At 45.7% G+C, this 21660-nt stretch overlaps 1 protein-coding gene across 1 annotated transcript in view; it reads left to right on the top strand.

Moving 5' to 3' along the window:
- The window catches only part of LOC147690361 (uncharacterized), a 178850-nt gene that overhangs the window by 25238 nt on the left and 131952 nt on the right, over positions 1-21660 (top strand). The window contains exon 2 of the mRNA XM_086937997.1: positions 7346-7442. Within this exon, the coding sequence (XP_086794123.1) occupies positions 7346-7442 (97 nt within the window). The remainder of the gene's footprint in view (positions 1-7345; positions 7443-21660) is intronic.

Genomic DNA, 21660 nt, shown 5'->3' with positions numbered 1-21660 from the left:
TACTATAAGGTCTGAGGTGGATACAAAAATCTACTTAAATAACTTTCTCAGTAACCCAGAGGCCACAAAATTATTAGATGATGATACAAGGGAGGATCTTGAAAAAGAAATCACACTTACAGAAGTTAGTGCCGCATTATCATTATTAGCATCTGGCAAAGCAGAAGGTCCCAATAAGATACCGATTGAGTTATTCAAACTACTAAGTCATCAACTATTACCGATCTTACATGATTTGTTTCTTGGAATACAATTTAATGGTATACCTCCAATTTCTTGGGAGGAAGCTAATATAATCGTCTTTCCGAAAAAGGGAAAATCTCCTGAACACCTTACCTCATATCGCCCCATATCTCTTATCAATTCGGACTCTAAATTATATGCAAAAATTCTAGCGCTCAGACTCAGTGGGGTCATTGAACAGCTCGCTTCCCCATGGCAGCATGGCTTCATTCCTGGGAAGGGAACTACAGATCATATCCGCAGGGCAATTGCCTTATTTGACGCCTTGACTGCCAGGGGGGAGCCAATGTCGATGATCCTACTTGATGCTGAGAAAGCTTTTGATCGTGTTACCTGGAAATTTCTCTGGGAAGTTATGACGTGTGATAATTTTGGCCCCAAATTTATTAACTCAATTAAATCAATGTATCACCGCCCAAAAGCTAAAGTTTTGGCGGCCGGACTTTTTTCAGGATATATCAACATAACAAGAGGTACTAGGCAAGGCTGCCCATGCTCGCCTCTTCTATTTGCATTATACATCAATCCTCTTATTTTGAAACTACTGGAAAGCACTAATATTAAACCTGTTGTTAGCCATCATTTAGAAACAAAAATATTGGCCTACGCTGACGACATTGCGATTGTCACATCTGAACCGACAGAGGCTATTCGCGAAATAGAGGCAATTACTTCTGAATTTGGGCCTTATTCCGGATATTCTCTTAATAAAGGAAAGACGATTATAATAAGCACAGCAAACACAGTTTGTATAGACCCACGAAGAACCGAAAAAGCTACATATTTGGGCATTGAACTTTGTGCAAATACTAAGCTAATCCCACAAATCAATTTTGATCCATTAGTGAATAAAATTAAGAATGATTTTGAAAGGGTTAATAGCCTTCATCTATCCATTATAGGAAGAGTCAACTATGTTAAAATGAATACGCTACCTAGATGCCTCTATCTGTTTCGAGCAATACCATTAGCTATTAAACAAGAAACATTAATGCTGATGAACTCACTTATATCTAAGTTTGTGTGGCAGAATGGGAAGATTAGGAGATCTATTGAGTTATTATCTCTTCCTGTTGATAAAGGTGGCCTTGCCATACCTAATATAGTATTATATTACTGGGCAGCTCAGTTAAAACAACTTACACCTATGATTAAAGGATATAGCGAAGAGAATTTAGAGGACTCTGCTGAAATGCCTTCAATATACAAACTTTTGGTTGGTCAGGAGGCAAAAGGCTTATTACTGCGAAAAACCGAGACAAGAAACTATAAAGACTTTAAAGGAGAAATTATGATCAATGCTTGGAAAACTTGGAATAAAATTGCTAAATATACTCAAATTGAGAAAATTAATCGATATACACCACTCTTACACTCTAATGCTATTCAGGGACAGGATCTAGTTGGTTTTCTAAAACAATGGGCCAAGCTGGGAATTAGGACAATAGGCGACTTTTTAATAAATGACTATGATACAACCTTCCTAGCTTTAAAAGTGAAATATAAATTACCTAACGGAGATTTTCTGAAGTTTGCACAGATATTTGCTACACTAAAAGCCAAAGAATCGCTAATTTGTTTACATAAATATGAAATTATTGATGCAACATCTAGACCAAACACCAGAATTGGAACCTTATATAATATTCTTTTAAGTATGAAGAATGATGATCTTGACTAAACAGAAAGAAAGTGGGCACTAAAATTGAATAATCCGAATGTAGATCTCAACCAAGTATTAAACATGAGTCAAAAGTTACTGATGGCGAGTAGTCTTAAGGCACAACTATTTAAAACTGTTTTTGACCTATATTTTACCCCTGCTAAATTATTTGCATGGGGTAAACGTGAGAATGATTTATGTCCAAGATGCACTCAAGGGCCGGCAACTCTCACCCATATGTTCTATACTTGTCCTGATCTGACCTTAGTTAAAAGCATGATAAACTCCTTTTGGGAAGAAATTTTCAGACACAAAATACCAGAATCGGAAACTCTATTCTTACTTGGCCATGACCATAACCTAAATTTGAAAAAATCTGAAGAAAGATTAGTTTTTATTGGCATGGCTGTATTCAGGATACTTCTATCTGCAAGATGGAAAGACGTAGATCCTCCAAGCTTTCAGATGTGGCTAGCACGCTTTTTGGGAGTCTATAGATATGAAATTGCAATATTTAAAACAAGAGGGATACAATCTAAGTTACGAGGAGATATACTTTGGCGACCAATAACTGAATGGAAAAATTGTATTATCCCCAGTGGTATTGGCTGATGGTTGAAAATACCTATAATCGATCTTTGAGTTTATTTGCATTGCACTATAACTTTATTCCCTGATGTCATCTACGTTGCTTTCTGTAACCATTCTTTGAATTTCAAAACCTGCGATTTATTAGTACTGCTGTATTATTTGAGTTGATCTGTTTTTTATATTTTTGTAACATCATTGTATTATTGTAATTGTATCCTGCCTATTATATTATGCCTGGTATATAAAATAAAAAAAATAAAATAAAAAAAAAAATGAAAACCTAATAAAAACGTATTCAACCTAAACATCAGCATTTTGGAACAAAAAAGAAAGCATATTTAGTAGGTGTGTTTCTTGAGTAAAAATAAAACATATTTTTAAAAGTCAGCATGCGAAGTTGAGAAAAGGGCTCAGCACAAGCGTTTTAAATGTGATGCCATCCAACGATATGGCGAAGACATCACAAGTGCTCCAGCGCTTTAACGGACTTTAGCCTTTGGATCCTTTTAGAGTAGCTTGTACCTTGGAAATCTAGAAGCTATGAAAACACTTCCAGCATAGGATCATAAATCACTATGTAGTGTAGTTCCTAGTTTCCCACTAGGCCCTGCGCTTTGGAATAACATAAACAGTAGTATCGACGTAGAAGTGCGGATCTTCCAGGCCTCCACTGACTATGCTAAACTTAATTGGGTGTGTTACCAACTAGCTCAGAGGTCACTGGAAACTTTCTTCTCTGCATAGGAAGTGATCAGCTTCCCTGGCACAGACAAGAAGGGATTCAGCTTTCCAACAACCGTGCAACATGACAACTTTGCTCCTCAGATTAAGAGTGAATCTCTAGGGTCGTGTGAAACAATAGACATATATTTCACTTAGTCAGGTTAGTGCAGTTTGCTTTCACAATATGTAGAGACTAGAGAGACGGGCGTTTGTCAATAAAGGGTTAACATTTATTGAACAGTCTTTCTTCTCGTACAAGAGAAATGTATTGCCACAATTGCAAGACTTGTTATTATAAAAAGTACGTACAGTAAGATAAGTATTGCAAGATAATACTGTAAAAGCATTGATATGGTTTCTTAGCCATACAATGGTTTAAAAGTAATAAAACATATATACAGTCATATATACATTAGGCTAAAATACTCAACTGGTGCTTCTAACTACGCCTACCCCAGTGTACCTGACCTAAGCCTAATACTTGGGAGGGGAGTAAGTAAGTAGCTTTAGTTTAAGTTGGTTTTGCCAAGGTTTGCTTCAAGAATTCTCACTAAGGGTTTAGTCAACACCACACCTCTGAATAGAATGATGGAGGTCTGGTATCTCCTTCAGGGGAAACTCGGTATCCCAGTCACCCGCGAGGGCAGACTAGAAACGCTGGCGCTGGATTTCTCTGCAGGAGAAAGACAGCGTCTCTCTTCAGCGCGTCGAGGAGGAGAAGGAGGGGGGACAGCGTCCGCGGGCAGCTTGGCTTCTGCTGGGCTCTTCGCAGAGGGACGGCTGTTCAGCTCCTAGTTACACCACACCATCGTTCGCGCTTTAGCAGCGATAATGGTATCAGCAGCTTCAGGCGACGGGCAGCAGGCTGCAGCAACAGGGTGCTAGCTTCAGCTAATAACGGCGACAGGCGCAGCAGCAGACAGCTAGCAACAGGCTTGCTTCACCAACAGCAACGAGACAGCGTTTGCTTAAGGCAACGTTGGTAATATTTATACCTGACAGGTGCCTGGTTTGACGCAAGTTTGCTGGACATAAGACGTCAATTAAAGATGTCACTAGGAAGTGATAGCTATCAGTTGCTCATTAGAGTTCCATTACTAATCAAAACACAGCAAGCGGGGATTTCCAGGTTTGCTGAGTTTTTATCTTGTTGAAGAACTCGGAGTGTTAATCTAGGAATATCAGATAGTGACTTCTGCTCTGTCATTGCACTAATTGGTTGCAAAGGAAGTGGCAGAGAACTATTCTGGAATGTGGCTCTGTTCGTGTGAGGCCAGAGATGACTTTCTGAATATCGCACTTGAACGGTTATGCCAATATAGGGAATAAATGGATTTATAGCTGAATAGGGGCATAGGGTCACAGTATCGATCAGGAACCTAGATAAACACGCAACAACTACATAAATATTGAAATAAAAATATAACAACCTAACCAGTTAGGTAGTTTAAATTACTACAAACATGGGTAAGAAGTGTGGGTGTAACTAACGTTTTCTGTACCTTGCTCATCACCCGGTCAAAGCCGGAAGATCGACACATGGAATTGATTGCCTGTGGCAAGGCATTAGTGCTCAATGTGCCGCTTATGGTCTCCAGCTGATCCTCGCTGCCACTTGCTGAAAGGCCTTTGCAAGGACTAGTAAGGTTATAAATCGTCTTTGAGAAGTGTCATGTTACAAGACGGCAACCTAAGCCTCAGCAAAGCTTAGTCCTAACGCACACCGAGCCCCCATCTTGAAGTGGTGATACTTTCTATTGATTACGATAGAAACCGATGCAGTCATTAACATTTGCTAAGAAAAACAAATCTGCATTTTAAACTGCACAATTTTAGAAACAGCTCTAAAGCAGACACAGGAAATCGAATTTTGAAATGAATACACAAACACATTTATTTCAGTGTAAATACTTGAAAATATCAGTTTCTGATTAAATATTGCTAAAAGCTAAGTTTTGTGGTTTTCATTGAAGACATGCCAGTAATTTGCTATGCATGACTGCAGTTATATCTATGCACTTACACAATGTCTCACATGATCTCGTGACACCAGAACTATTGCGGTTGCTGGTAAAAAAAGTGGGAGTGGCTGCAACAGAGCAAGTTGACTGCACGTACTGGCCGGCTATCCCTGCTTACCTCTGCCTAATGTGTTATTAAAAAATAAGGGATAGGGTGGTAAGAATACAATGGTCCTATGACCCTAAAGCCAACATGAATCATCCCTTTAAAATGAGCCCTAATGGGTCCTGGGCTTTCTTCAGGGCAATTCAAATTAACTCCCTGGATTTTTTTAAGGGTTTTACCGATTTTTCTGTTGAAGGAGTGCAAAAGTCTGCACCTAAAACCGACCAGGTATATTCTTAGCCTCAATCCGGTTCTTTTGCTAATGTGTCCAACCCATCCGTGGTGGACCTCTCACGTCACAAGAGTGCGCAGAATCAAGGCTAGCCCTATGGTCACACATTCATCAATGGTCCTGCCCCACTCGATCACCTCTTCGGTCCTGGACATTAGGGCCAATTTTAAAGGATGAAACATGTTGGATTTAGGGTCATAGGACCATTGTATCCTTACCACCCTACCCCTTATTTTTTAATATCCCCACTAACTCCACTAATAAAGGGATACCTGGAGTTAATGGAAGATTTTTAATCTTTAAACCCCCTGGCCTACTTCTCCTAAGTGCTCCCTGAAATATGGTAGAGCCCATCATGACCTTTAGGAGTCAGGGTGAACTCGTTGATGAAGCATGACACTACTAGAGTGTGTGAGGGTTATATAACAAAAAAGAATGTTTTTCTTCCCCGCTCTCAAGCAGACGCTGTACCACCTAAAGAGAGTAGTACCCCATGTAACACTTAATTACAGGGTGAGGTACTTTTTTGTCTGGCTAGTATCAGATAGTTAGGACTTATCCTTCCAGCACCTCTTCCAACAAGCAGAAGAACGTCTCCACCCTCTTGACTTGAACTAGGGTGTCTCCAATCTCTTCAGGTCAAAAACTTATCATCATGCCAATACTAACCACGATCAATAATGGAGAGTTAGTGTAAAACTATGATATACAACTTGAAAATAAATTATAGGTCCAATTCTTTAAGAAAGTCCAAAAGTGCACCAGCAGGTATATGTTCATGGAATTTTTCACTCTTCGATTTTACAGAACTCACAAGATTTAACAGAAGCAGTTCTAGAAAACATACACCTAGTAAACTTCCAAAATCAGTTTTCGCATACGTACATATACACACATGTACTTGCTCTTGCAAACATCTGCTGAGTGATTGCAAATTCACTTTCTATATAACATGTGCGTTTGTTGCTGTGCACAGACTGACAGGACATTTCAACCATGGAACTGCCACTTCAAGACCGTTTGTAGCATTCCAGACAGGTGACAAATCAAAGCCTTGCTAGGATCCCCTGATTCCATATGATCCCTGGCATATTCAGAGATGTATTATCAGAGCTTTGATATAATGAGAATGCTGTCATAATTTTTCACATTACTGAAGTACATCAACACCAAAAAGGTATACTGGTACGGTTAAAAAAAAAAAAAGACGAGTAGATTTCAGAAGCATCCTGTCCCTTTAACAAGTAAATCATTTCAAAAATTCCACACCCCTTTCAGAAGCACTTGTTTGAGATCCCTAAGCTCACAATCTCCACCGTCATACAATTCTTCTCTGGTGCAGCTATATCAGCCTGAAAGTTGTTGCCTACTAGACTCCCGAAGCCAGACCCTTTTTTGGTCATCAGGATGCAACTGAAAGCTCACCTGATCAAACAGTTCATCTCTTCTTGACTATAATTCTTATTAAAATCTAATGTATTCTTTCTGAACTGTTACTGACCTCTTGTTTCATCTGTTATGCATCCCCCCAAGTTCTAGTACCCAAAATAAAACCATGCCTTCCAACTGATATATCCCATTGCTTCACATTTTATACATCTTATACCTCAACTGTTCTGATGATGCTATATAAATGTTTACATACATTAATAAACTGCAAGAAATCGGACTGCTGTTGCTCAGCTGGGATTGAAGAGGGTCTGAGAATCTAACTACAATGACCTGTTTGGATTAAGAATTATAGGCTATAATATTTGTTGTTTCAGGTGCCCCAAATATTGTATGGCGTTGTAGTGAAAAAGGAGCCGGAACCTGCAGAAGAACATCAGCTTTACGAACATTCTAGATTTTCTGTGGCACAGGGTAAATATGTAATTTCTTGACTTTAGATTTTTATTAAATGTTGTAATACCCATTACTGCACTAAAGGAGAAAACAAAAATTAGATACGTTTTAGAACATACAAGTTCCCTCTTCATGCATAAGCAAATGCACCAACAAAACCTAAATAGATATCTTAATTTTTGGATCTGTTGCATTGATTTAGTTTTTGGTGTTAAAATCTTAAGTTTGAGCCTGAGCACTAAATACAATTTGTAATGAGAGCAGAGCTGTAAATTATGTTTGATCAAACACTTTACTAGACGGTGGAGTACCGAGGCGAATTTTGATTCTACTGAAGGTATATGAGACCGAGGTACTTCCAACTCTTCTGAATGCAGTTTAATGTTTGACAAATTACTTTTTGTAAATCAAATTGAAATGTCCTCCTAACAAGACTGACAACACTACAGATTTCCCGTGTAAGTATTCTACCTAGAAGCTGGTCTATTAAGTGTCTAGGATTGGGCTCATGGGGCAATTGCCAGCATGTGCCGCTGTTCAACTACTTACTCCTTAAGAGATTATGTTAGACATGAACTTTCAACTGGCCCAGTGGATCTGTTTACATTTTAATAAACACATTTTGTATTGGCAGGGCTGAATATCACCTATTTAAATATGATTATTTGGAGTGCAAAATAATAGTTGAATCTGCATGATTGAAAAGAAAACAGTAGTATTTCCCTCTTTGCAAGGACACCCTTTGCAATGTTTTTTCTTGATGTTTAGAAAGGGGAGATCCTCCACTAAAGTGTTTCACAGATAGATGGAAGGAGAAGCAACCATACTGATGTATTTGTACTCTGTTACTGTAAAATGCAAGGAATGCAAGGGGGGGAATGCTGTACTGTTCCTATGTAGAATCGAGGGAGGTTTAGCTGGCATGACCAAAGGTGTATAAGTGGCACCTTGGGGCATCCATTGTGTTGGATGTATTAGCCTCACACACCCCGAGGGATGTCATGCTTCATCATCGGCGTTTGCTCCTCGTCGGGGAGGCGGTGCAATCCCCGACGGGCTCACCTCAAGAGGGGCTCTTTGGCGGAGATCTTTTTTCCAACAGCCTTATGGTGAAGTGGGGGTGTGTGGGCAAGAAGGTGTATAGTGATGAGCTGGGAGCTAAAATTTAACTAGGGGTACCGGAATTTACTTTATTCTGGGGGTCCCCTGGCTACAATTAAAACGTGGAACTAGCTTACTAGGTGTCAACACAATTAGATTGAGTGACGCTGGTAAAGACTAGAGGTCATAAGTGGTCGACATGTTTCTCGCAGTGGGACAAGTTACCCGCGATTCTTCAGGACCATATAACAAGTGAAAGGAGTGTCAAAAAGAGGGAACATGCTCATGTCATGTATGTAATGTGTGTTACCTCTGTGGAGTATCCTATGCCATTAGGTTGCCATTAGGTTGGGGACTACAAGCCACATGAGGGTCGGCGGGAAAAGATATCAGGGAGGGCCCTTAGGTGAGGCTCATCCTGCCTGTATCCAGGTGACTTGACCTACCCGTCCCGCCGAACTCGAGCTCGGCGGGGACGGGTAGGTCAAGTCACCTGGATACAGGCAGGATGAGCCTCACCTAAGGGCCCTCCCTGATATCTTTTTCCGCCGACCCTCATGTGGCTTGTAGTCCCCAACCTAATGGCATAGGATACTCCACAGAGGTAACACACATTACATACATGACATGAGCATGTTCCCTCTTTTTGACCCTCCTTTCACTTTTTATATGGTCCTGAAGAATCGCGGGTAACTTGTCCCACTGCGAGAAACATGTCGACCACTTATGACCTCTAGTCTTTACCAGCGTCACTCAACCTAATTGTGTTGACACCTAGTAAGCTAGTTCCACGTTTTAATTGTAGCCAGGGGACCCCCAGAATAAAGTAAATTCCGGTACCCCCAGTTACATTTTAGCTCCCAGCTCATCACTATACACCTTCTTGCCCACACACCCCCACTTCACCATAAGGCTGTTGGAAAAAAGATCTCCGCCAAAGAGCCCCTCTTGAGGTGAGCCCGTCGGGGATTGCACCGCCTCCCCGACGAGGAGCAAACGCCGATGATGAAGCATGACATCCCTCGGGGTGTGTGAGGCAAATACATCCAACACAATGGATGCCCCAAGGTGCCACTTATACACCTTTGGTCATGCCATCTAAACCTCCCTCGATTCTACATAGGAACAGTACAGCATTCCCCCCCTTGCATTCCTTGTACCAGATACGGACACAAGCTGATACTGGACCTTCCACCACCCTGAGTGGTAATTGGTGTCCGTTGATCAAACGATCAGTCTTCCTCCCTGTTTCTTGATAAATACTGTAAAATGCAAGTCATAAGTCATACTTTGTATGTCTGTATCATGTTACAAAATACATGATTACAGTTTTAAAGAACAGGTTTCTCCATAACAAAGTCAGAATTGCATCATAAGCTTTGGACTTTATGGCTCTGCCAACTTCTACAGAGGGTTACTGCATTTTAAAAAAATTTGTAATGTTATATTAATTATTTTTATCCTCTGGACTATTGTTGATGACTAATGTAGTATTTGTTGACCTTCAGTGGAGGTCTTGAGCAAGTAATACATATATTATTATTACTAAACTATCCTTCTGGTAAGCTTAATGCAAAATAAGTGATATATGTGCCCATTGTACAATTTAGCCTCCCTCTCATGACCTTGTTACAGCTTCATGCATAGCTATATTCATAGTTGCTGCAATTGGAATTGCATGTCATCCTTCACATATAGTTTTACATATTGTGTGGTCCTCTATAGGGAATAGAAGTTAATTTTGCCTTGGTGCTTTTTGAAGTCCTTTAGCAATGATGAGACACCTGGTGCTGGTGCCCTCATGCAGAGAAGTACAGTGTCCCTGTTTTTAAAACACTGCACTGTCTAAAGCCCATCCACTTAACTCAGAACTTCTTTGGCTTAAGTACATGAGCTGCAGATAGGAGGGCTAGTAAAAAAGAATGATTGTTGCCTGAATGGTAAAGTCTGTAGCTCACTAACTCAGAGAATTTATATGTTAAATATATGCACTTCAGACTGAGCAATGTCTTAAAAACAAAACACACTTACAGCAGCTGAAGGAGCATTTCACACACTGGATGTTAGGAGGGCGGTCATCTCATCCTGTATGTACCAGCTCCAGAAGATCCGCAAAGTTCGCCATTTACTCCCGCCCACCGCTCTCACTCAGACGATCATCTCGCTAGTACTCTCCCGTCTGGACTTTTCCAACTCCCTCTACCACGGTCTCCCACAATCTTTGCTGCACCGCCTTCAGGTTGTCCAGAACCAAGCGGCCCGCCTCATTCATAAAACTCCTAGATGGCAATCGGCAAAACCCCTACTTCACAGCCTGCACTGGCTACCAATTGGCCAAAGGGCGGCCTTCAAGGTGGCCTGCCTTACATTCAAGGCCCTTCACTGCACCTGCCCCGCATTTCTTAAATCCCTCATCACTCCTCATCGACCAACGCGCAATCTAAGTTCAGCCCACCTTCACCAAGAAATTCGGCGGTCGTCGCTTTTCCCACCTAGCTCCCGCATTCTGGAATCTTCTCCCTCTGTCCATTAAATCAAGCCCTTCCCTCCTGAACTTCAGAAAAACACTCAAAACCTATCTCTTCCGAGAGGAGGAGCTACGCAACGATTCAAGATGGCCGCGTAAGCTCCCGGCTCCGCCGACCTCCACCGGCGGCCGATTTATCCTGCTATTCATCTTATGCCACCACCGGGCGCCTGGGTGTGTGAAGCCTGCCTGACCCCATTGGTGCAAACCCGGTATTTCTAACTGCTTGGGTGACGGAGTTCTGTCGTGTTTTCTTCTGGGCCTATTTCAGGGCTGCCGCCGGGACCTCGATTTCCGGTCTACCCGGATTGCTATCGATCAACAGCGGCAGTGAGTATGGGGTCTGGACCGGTCCTGCGACTTTGGATTTTGAGACACTGCATCGCAATCCAGTCATCTTAGGCGACGACGCCATATCATGGTGACGGACGACGATCATCCTGAGCCGCGGCCGGGGATGTGCCCGGTGACCTTGCTGGGGGACGAGGTCTGAGGGCTGTCCCCCGCGGCTGGAGAAGGCGAAGTGTTCGCCGGTGGTGAGAGCGCCCGCAGTTTCCGTCTGCTTTGTGTGTGCCTAGAGCCTTGGTAGCGATCCCGGGGCTCGTGTCCTGCTTCGTCCCTGTGGCCCGGGGGATGGAGCGGACGGGTGACGCTCCTTTGTTGAGGTCCATCATGGCCGCCATAGGGGTGCTCCATACCCGGTTTACCGTCACGTATGACCGGCTCGCGAAAAAGCTGGAAAATATTCACCTAGGACCAGACGACGACCCTGTGACAAGCGACCAACATCCCTTGATACCGGTGGAGGATTTGACCCAACGTTCTGAGGTTCCCGACCGGCGCCCTGCCCTGGCTCATTTGGATTCTTTTGGCCCGATTTACTCTGCACCCGTCGCTATCAATGGTCCTTCCTATGTGCTTTTCGCCCGGCGGACCCTCGCTGCTAATGATCCTGCTCGCAGTAGAAAGCCCTTCCGGAACTATTGGAGGAGTCGGTCCTTCCTCTCCATCTTGTCCTGCTGGTCCTGTGGACTCCGCCATTTTGTGACTGGTCCTTGGTTTGATCTCTCTGCCCTGCACCTCCGCGGACATTTTGACTGTCTCCTGCCTATTGTGCTTCGGAGGACGTGGGGCCCTACACAGAGTCGCACTGGCCAAGGCTGACTTCATCTGGTATCCGGCTTCGACACATCTCCATTGCTTTGACTGGGCTACTGTATTTTTCTCTTGAAATTGTTGTCTCTTGGGCGACATGTGTTTTAATGCGGATTTGATCTTGCCTGGGCTCTTTCCGGGAGGTGGTTAGACTTGGTTGATATCCTCCCCAGCTGGACGCTTGCTATTTGCTTTTAAAGGTTGGTTGATTTGCTTTGGGGAGGTTGCCAATGGTGGGGGGTAAGGGAGTCCGGGAGTGTGTTTGTCGCTCTCCTCCTCCGCTTTATATTTTTCCCTTCTGTGGGGCAGTTCCTGGGCGACAGGCACGCTGTTAGTGGGGTTGGCCGTAGCCATTACAGGTGTGCAGGGTGGTGGGTGTGGGGGGGGGGGGAGTTTGTTGTTTTAGTTTATTTTGTTCTATGGTCCCTTTCTCTTCTTTTTCTGTCTGTTCTTGGGAGGGCACTCTGTCTCTCCAGTAGGGTTGGCGGTCTCTTTTACTTCTTCTCCTTTTTCTATCAGGCGTTTCCACTTGCCTATGCCTTTCTGTCATTAGAGGGTGGGTGTATGGGATGGTGCTCTGTTAAATCAATTGCTGCTGTATTGCCTGTAGCTCTGTTGCTGCCTCGGTGACCATATTGTTTGCATAACTGTGTGAGTGTTCACCGATTGCTTTGCGGGGTTCGTCCCCCCTCATCTCCTGTTCTTAAACTGGATGGTGTGACGCCTTTGAGATAGCCGCCGCTACTTCTTCATCTAAATTGAAAAAATGAAAACCTAATGTATCCTTTTGCCTTGGGGTGCCCATGACCACGTGTGGTAGTCGCACAGCTTCTCCTTTATTTCATTGTTGTTCGACTTATGGTTTCTTGCTTCATTTGCGGCCGGCCCCTGTGGTTGTGGGCCTGCGCATGTAATAACTTGCATTTCTCAATAAAGGTTTTCAAAAAAAATAAAAAAACTATCTCTTCCCACCCCTTGGTTAGAACACCGTCACCCTCGCTTCCCCCTCACTCTCTCACTCTGTCTTATAGCGCCATGAAGCCTAGGTGTCAGTGCGCTCTACAAATTGCACTTAAGATAAGATAAGAATAGTGTGGTAATTCAAGGCACATTAGACAAACACATCATTTGTTTGTATCCTGTGCTGTGAACCTTAATGGTAAAGAAGTAACAAAGGGAACAATTGCTTTTTGGAATGTACAGGCCATTGAATTTTGTTGTCCAACTGCAGTCATCTTTGTAAATGATACCAAGGCCAGATTTCACAGAGGGGAAGAAGGTTCTCCATTGAATTATATAGGTAATGTACCACTGATTGATATTCTTGCAGCACAAAAGGGTCTTCTCTATATACTTTTAGAATACATTTCTATTTAGATATTACATCATGAAGGAGACTGAAGTGTTAGAAACTCTTCTGAACCAATCGTCTTGTTTCACACCCTCCTTCTGTATAATTTTTTTTTTTTTTTTTAATTTTTGAAAACCTTTATTAAGAACAGAGCACACAGCTATTCAGCCTGACATCCCGGAGGCAAGGCAGCATGGGCAACAGGAGAACATTTAGTGCAAAAAGATCAACACATAGTCATTGAAGGTTAATTTTATATTTAGATGAAGAACTTAACAAAGGAGCGCCCTAGGGCGCGAAAAGACGGCAATAGAGTCCAGTGTGAGTCAGGGCATCAGGGACAGGTCGGGAGGAAAGGCAGGGAAGCGATCACCAAGGAGAGGATGTCAGAATGGGAAGGAGGGGGGGGAAAGACAACAGGAGAGTGTAGTGCATCAAAGCTCAGTTGGCGTTACAGGTCAGGGTGACACATGTTCATCCAGAGAGACGGGTTCAGGTGGCAAACACACGTCTCCTCTATATGCGTTCCAGGCCCCCCATACTTTATTCCAGGTGTGAGGTCTCCCTCTTGCCACATAGACCGTCTTCTCCCAAAACATACACCAATCCATATTGGCTTTCCATTGTACCACCAGGGGGGCCGTGGACGCAGCCCATTTCTGAGCAATATCCCGTTTGGCCACCATGTTCCCCAGGGTCACCCACCTAGTCTGTGCTGTGTTGTGGTCGGAAGGTTCACACACATTGAGGAGGCACCTACGAGCTTCCGCGTGAGCGATCACACCAGTAACTTCACCCATAATACGGTGCACCCTCCTCCAGTAGGAGGCTATTACGGGGCATTCCCAAAGGATGTGGAGGAAAGTGGCAAGGGCTCCGCAGCCTCTGCGGCAGAGGCCGTCAGGCGAGTATCCCATGCGCACCAATCGGGGACCTGTCACATACACCCGGTGCAAGATCTTGAACTGCACTAGGCGGAGGCGAGAGGAGATTGCAACCTCCTTAGGGGAGGAAACTGCGCTCTGCCAGTCCTCGTCATCAAGTTCTAGACCATCCGCCACCCACTGGTCCCGCAAGCCAAGGAGAAGATCTGTGCGCACGTTTATCATTTTCTTATATGAGAGGGAGATCGCGCTGTCAGGCATGTGCCCATCCAATATCCTATCCTCCAGAGGGGAGCTCTCAGGAATGACGCCGTCCGGCGGTGTGGCGGAGAGCAGCGCATGTTTCAGCTGGGCGTAGCGGAAAAACTCCGCAGTACCCAGCTGGTATTCGGTTTGCAGCTGGGGGAAGGTCTTAATAGTGCCTCTGGAAAGCATGTCCTCAACTCTGCTGATGCCGATGAGGTCCCATTTATCAAAACCCTTGGTGTGCCACAGTCTACCCAGGATGTCCGAATCAAACAGAGGGGTGAATCTGGTCAGTCTACCCTGCCAACCCTGCGCCTTGGTAACCGCCCGCCAAACGTGAACCGCCGTCCGTGTAGGACCTGACATCCGCCGATCGAAAGACCTCGAATACAGGGCCCGATAGTAGTTGCCGTTACCCAGGAGCCATCTATCCATGGCGTAGCCGGGACTATCTACAGGACCGTAGAACCCATGGTTGAGGGCGGCAAGTTGAGAGGACCAGTAGTATCGGCGCACATCCGGAAGAGCGATGCCGCCGTCATACCATGGAAGCGTGAGCTTGTGAATAGCAACACGAGGTCGCCCGTCCCATAGAAGAGTCCGCAGGAGACCTTCAAGCTCACGGAAATAGCGCGCCGGAACCGGATCCTGGGCATTCTGTAAGGCGTACAAGAACCTGGGCAGGGACATCATCTTAAACAACGCCGCACGGCCGAGGAGGGAGAGCGGGAGCTTACGCCAGCTGTCCACATCACGCCGTAGACGCTGGAGAGGAGGGAGCAAATTGTGGTCGTACCGCATCTTGGGATTACCGGAGATGTAAATGCCCAGGCACTTGAAGCCATGACCGGCAATCTGAATATTGCAGCCCCTGGGGAGTCGTGGAGTATCCCCCTTAAGGACGTACAAGGACGACTTGGCCCAGTTTATAATCAGGCCAGAGTAGCGTCCGAAGAGTCTGAGTACGTCACAGGCCACAATGAGGGACTTGCAAGGGGAAGTTAAATAAAGCAGGATGTCATCCGCGTACAAGGAAACCCTGTCTTCAAAACCAGGGGCCTAAGTAATACCGTGTAAGTCAGGGTGCGTACGCAGCAGGGCCGCGAGCGGTTCAAGGGCCAAGGCGAACAATAGGGGCGACAGGGGACAACCCTGTCTAGTACCCCGATGTAAGGGGAATGACGTCGACAGGCGGCCATTGGCCGTGACGTTAGCCAGCGGCTCGGCATATAGCAGCTTCACCCAGCTCACAAAGACCGGCCCAAAACCGAGTTTGGACAGCACTGCCCAGAGGTACGGCCACTCGAGGGAGTCAAAGGCCATCGTGGCGTCAAGGGACGCAAGGATCGCTGGCTCTTCGAGAGTGTGGGCTCTAGCCATAACGCCGTGAAGGCGACGCAGATTGAGGGCGGTATTACGGTGGGGGATGAAGCCCGACTGGTCAGGATGTACGAGGTCGCCAATGACACCAATCAATCGGTTGGCGAGCAGTTTGGCGAGGACCTTGGGTTCCACATTCAGGAGAGAGATAGGACGGTACGATCGGCAGGCGTCCCGTGGTTTACCCTCCTTATGGATGACCACGATGGTGGCCAACCTTTGATCCAGGGGGAGACGGCCCTTCTCAAAGGACTCCAAGAAAATTTTTCGCAAATGCGGGGACACCGCATCCGGCCGAATTTTATATAGTTCGACCGGAATGCCGTTAGGGCCCGAGGCCTTACCGGTGCGCAATGAACGGATCGCTAAGGCAATCTCGTCAGCGGTGATCTCTCTATCCAAATCCGCGCTTTCTTCCTCAGAGAGGCGGGGAAGTTCTATACCCGAAAAGAAAGCCGACGAGTCCGCCTCAGAAAAGTCCGAATTAGATTCATAGACCCCCCGAAAGTAGCCAGCAAAGGATTCGACAATGGCGTTCGGGTCCGTGAGGACTACACCATCGTCCCCCAAAAGTTCAGGCACCACTCGGCTGGCCATCTCCTTCCTGTCCAACCAAGCCAGTAACTTCCCGGCTTTGTCTCCTACGTCATAGATACGGCCCTGTTGTTCTTTAGCCAGAGTGAGTGCGGCATTCGTGGCAAGTTCATGGTATTCCGCTTGCTTCAGTGAGAGGGTATGCAAAACCGAGGGGTCTGGCTCGGGTCTCAGTTGGGACTCAAGGCTTAAGACCTCTTCCTCAATACTCAGCAAGTCGGCATCCCTAGTCCGTCGAGCCTCTGCAATGAGCGCCTGGGCCTCACCCCTGAGCACCGTTTTAAAGGCCTCCCACAAGGTAACGGCCGAGCCGACCGAGCCCACATTTTCGGCGAAGTAAAGGTCAATGGCTTTGGCCAGAAGGGAGCGAGTCTTGATGTTGCGGAAGTACCACGGGTTAATCGCCGCCGGTCGCTCCGACAAGGCCACGCCAAAATCGAAGGAGACCCACAAGGGGGAGTGGTCAGAGATGCCCCGTGCTAAGAAGCGGGCTTCAGACAAGGCCGATGCGTGCGATGCCAGTGTAAGAACATAGTCAATGCGGGAGAGACTCCCATGTGCACCCGAAAGAAAGGAAAAATGGCGGAGCGTCGGATGGAGAAGACGCCAACCATCCACCAGGCCCATGGACTCAAGAAAGGAGGGCCACATCTGCGAGCTGCGGAGGTCCCGAGGCGGTTGGCGGTCAAGGGAACCAGAGCAAACCGAATTAAAGTCACCCCCCACTATCAACAGGCCAATCGGCATAGACAAAATGGCACCACCAAGGTCCTGAAAAGTACTGGATTGCAACCCCGGGGGGACATACACAGAGAGCAACGAAAGGGAACGCCCTTCCCATCTCCCCGCCACAGCGGCGTAACGCCCCCTATCATCAATCATGGTGACATCTATCTCTAGGGGAAGGGACGCTCGCATAAGGATACCCGCCCCCGGGAGCCGGAAGAGAACCCTGAATGAGCCACCATTTTGTAGCCTTTACGATTCAAAGCTTTACAAGAATTTCCCACCAAATGTGTCTCTTGAAGGAGGACAATATCAGGCATGTGACGTTTGATCAATTGTATTACCACCCCTCTTTTGACTCGGTCACCCAACCCGTTAACATTCCAACTGAGAATTCTTAACTTCTTACCCCCCATCACCCCGCAGCCCGCCCCACCCAGTCCCAGAAGACACTGACATCATATACAGTTCAGGAGCATAAGTTAGAAAAAACCAACAAACAAGATAACTCGCCCCAGCATACCCCCCACCCTGCACCCCTGCATCAGACTAAAAAGCCCTCCCAACCAGCAGTGTGCCTGTCGCCCCATTAACTAATCTACGAAAAGACCCCAGAGGAGTAAGGAATCACCATGAACACGTCCCGCCACCCACCATGCTAGTAACAGGAGAGTCAAGTTGAGTTACGGATACCAACTTCGGCAGTCCTTCGAGGCGGGGGTGCCCCAAGCCCAACGCTCAGTCTCCCAGTTCCGCACCACCAGAAGCACCTCCATCCCGATCGTACTGTTCGTCTCGTCGAGGAGAGACTGTGTCCAACCATTCACTGACGTTTTCAGGGAAGTCAAAGAAAAGGGCACGGCCCTTATGTTCAACACGAAGTTTAGCGGGGAACATCATCGAGTATTTGTAACCCATTTCCCTGAGTCGCCTCTTCACTCCCGCATAGCTCTGACGTTGGCGCTGTACCGTCCTAGTGAAGTCAGGGTAGAAGTGCACCTCCGCATTCTGGTAATGGAGTGGCCCATGCGATCTAGAAGCTTGCAGGACCACGTCCCGGTCTCTAAAGTTGAGGAGGCGCGCCACAATCGGTCGCGGCGCCACTCCTGACTTCGGCGGGCCACCCGGCACTCGGTGGGCACGTTCCACCGAGAAAAAGTTACTCAGTCCAGTGGGTGCTAAGTGGGTTTTGATCAATTCCTCCACAAACAGGTCCGTCGCAGCCTCCTCGGACCCCTCCGGCACGCCGACTATGCGGACGTTCTGCCGCCTGGCTCGCCCTTCAAAGTCCTCCAGTCGCCTCGAGAATAGGTCCGCAGTCATCCGCAGGTTGCGGACCTCGGTCTGCAGCTCGGTTACATCAGAGGTGAGGCTGGAGGTCTTAATATCCAGCGCCTTCACACGCTCGTTGGTCTTGCCCAAGTCGGCCCTTATAAGAGTAATATCAACGGCCATTGAGTCGACCTTGTGATCCAGAGTGTCAAGCCGTTGTTGCATATCGGCCCGGTGACTCGTGATGGCACCCATGATGTCGCCGAGGGTAGGGTCTGACCCATCCGGCGAGCTCGTCGGAGGGGGGCCCTTAGACGCGGCCCCCGATGCAGGCGGTGACTTTAGATTCACATAGCACTCAATTCGATTCAGTTGCGTTTGCGACTTGCCTCGACCGCCTTTGTTCAATGTCCTGTCCGAGTCGCCTCTGCCCGCCATGATGGGTTCGAAGGAACAAAGGCAAGGCGCCACTCAAGCCCGGGTCCGCAGTCGACGGGCAGGCAGGGCCGAGGAGGCAAAACCAGGGTGTAGAAGGCACAAGCTGGAGACTCTAACACTTCGCCAGTGGGGACAGCAGGCAGCCGCTACGCATTCCAATATTGCGAAGTGGCGGAGTCCGGAGGGACAATGGCGCCGTCCCGGCGCGGAGTTCAGCTCGACGTATCTCTGCACTGGAACCACCGATTTGGAAGCTGAAGGCAGTCCCCGCCTCAGTAGACCACCAGCAATAAGGCTCCACCAACGTGGATCAGGATATCGAACAGGATATTTGCGGTGGGTCGGACGGTCCACGGAACTCCGAGCTTACGCGGCCATCTTGGTTGCCCGCGAAGCTCCTCCTCTCCTTCTGTATAATTGATTAACAGTATGTGAATCTTCTATAAGCTAACCCTACAAAAGAAACTAATAACTTACCGGATAAGTTTAGTGCTTCAGGCTCATCTTGATTCATGTGTGGCTATCTTGCCTTTGCAGTGAAATGAAGTTGTGCAAAAACAGGAACATATTTGCAGTTGCACATGCCATACAGTACATCCACCATACATAACCTAATCCTGGCGAAAATTTCTGAAGATGACGGTCACAAACTTTGGTGTTGTGGGCCTACAGTCAATATTATCATGTATCATACAGACTCCTATAGTCAATGACCAAAAAAGATCCTTTTTTGAGGATCTTTCTGAATCCAACCACTAAATGGTGATATAATGAATATTATGACGTGGACAAGCCAGAGAATTAATTTGAAAAGCTGAGTCAGAAAATAAATCATCATGAAACTCCTTTAAAAATAATTAGTGCTTTTCCTGATGTATCGCATCCCACAATCTGCACAGGTCCCTCCAAGTGGAGACTCCACCAATGGGAAAACCAACAACTTGCTCATAAAAGTCTCCCCTTTAAGACGCCTACCTTTATGAAGAGGCAAGGCAGTCTCCACTGCACAAACAACAGTTCAATTATTTGAGATGTAGAGTTCTTTGTATGACGTGCAACTGCCAATAGTTTCCAAATTTCCCAAACAACAGTATAGATAAGTTAATGCACCAGTGTTGGAATCTTTTTGCATCCCACCAGTTACCAAGTCACAGATTACAATTGCAAAAGCATAAATAATCCATAAGGTTTATGCATTTTTTTTAGCTATTTCTGTGTACACTTTTTTTTCCTGGTGACACAGTAAAATAGCTTATGTGGGTGGGACTGCATCTAACGCCTACAGGTAAGTTGTAAGACCTTGCAGTTTCTGCAGGGTCACCCCAAATATTTACCTCTACCTGCCTTCCTTTGCTAAATCAGTTTTTGTTGTTTTTTTGGACACTGTGCTCCTTTTACCTGCTAGATCTTGTCAAGTGTTTGTGCTCTTTCCAAAAAACATGGTACAATTGGCATAAACCTGAGTGGCACATTTAATAAGTCCATAGTAAATGGTACTGCAAAGCCTGTAAACAAAATGCTCCACAGCATCCACAATAACTCCAGAAGTACTAAGTTATAACTAACTATCTGATTTATTCTGGAAGTTCAATCAGAACCTGCCATACAGGGAAATAAGTATTGGAAAGAAAATATTGATGAGAAAAGTATTTGGGGAACCAAGTATTGGCAAGTTCAAGGTAAAGAAGCCCTGTTCGGAAATGCATTATACCACAAAAAATTATATTTCCAAATGAAACCATCCTGCAGAATACCTCAGATTTCGAACCATGAAGGACCTTAAAACACCTTTACACCAAAGGTCAATTCAACACTATTCGCTAATTGCCAATCACAAATAAACATTTCTGTCTCTGAAATAAATGATATGATCTAGAATAGAACTTACAATTCCTCCCAATTCCAGCCAGTAGATTTAGCCATATGGCCCTATGATTCCAATACAGGCATGCATCATTTCCTTTCCAGCACCTATGGCCCTAAAGCTAATTGCCTGCTCCATAATACAAACCCATACCTGTAGTCGTTACTATATATAGTGTGGGTAAACTGTGTCAACATTAGTTATCACATTCCAGTCTTCTGGCTATGGTCTCTAGCCAAGGAAATTGGCTTTGCAAGTGAAACCTGCCTTTTGATGCATGAACTGTACAATTGAACTGCACAGCTGAAAACATTCAGCCCCGTGACCTTGATAAATACATATGGCGACATAAGCCTGATACTAATTCCCTATTATGTATGTTTCAAGGTCAGATAGTAAATGCATAAATTAAACATATAGTTTGAATTGACGTTCTTTTGTCGTACTGGCTCATACTTGTTATGTCATGTACTATCATACCCGTTATGTTTGGAACAAGGCGGAAGTCCACAATGTAGGGTAAAGGTCAGTGGTCATTCCTATAAGAACTCCATGGAATGACTAACAATTTAGAGAGGTCTTCACCACTTCACCACAGGTTATCACAAGAGGTCCCCAGAAAGAAATCTTTAAGGTTCTGTCAGAATTGAGAAAAAAGAAGGAACAGCCCCCCTCCTTCTCACAAGAAGACTGCCAAA

Source organism: Lissotriton vulgaris, chromosome 9 (assembly GCF_964263255.1).
Source record: "Lissotriton vulgaris chromosome 9, aLisVul1.2, whole genome shotgun sequence".
NCBI classification, from domain to species: Eukaryota; Metazoa; Chordata; class Amphibia; order Caudata; family Salamandridae; genus Lissotriton; species Lissotriton vulgaris.
The sequence above is the reverse complement of the archived record's forward strand: the minus strand, read 5'-3'. Positions and strand labels throughout refer to the sequence as shown.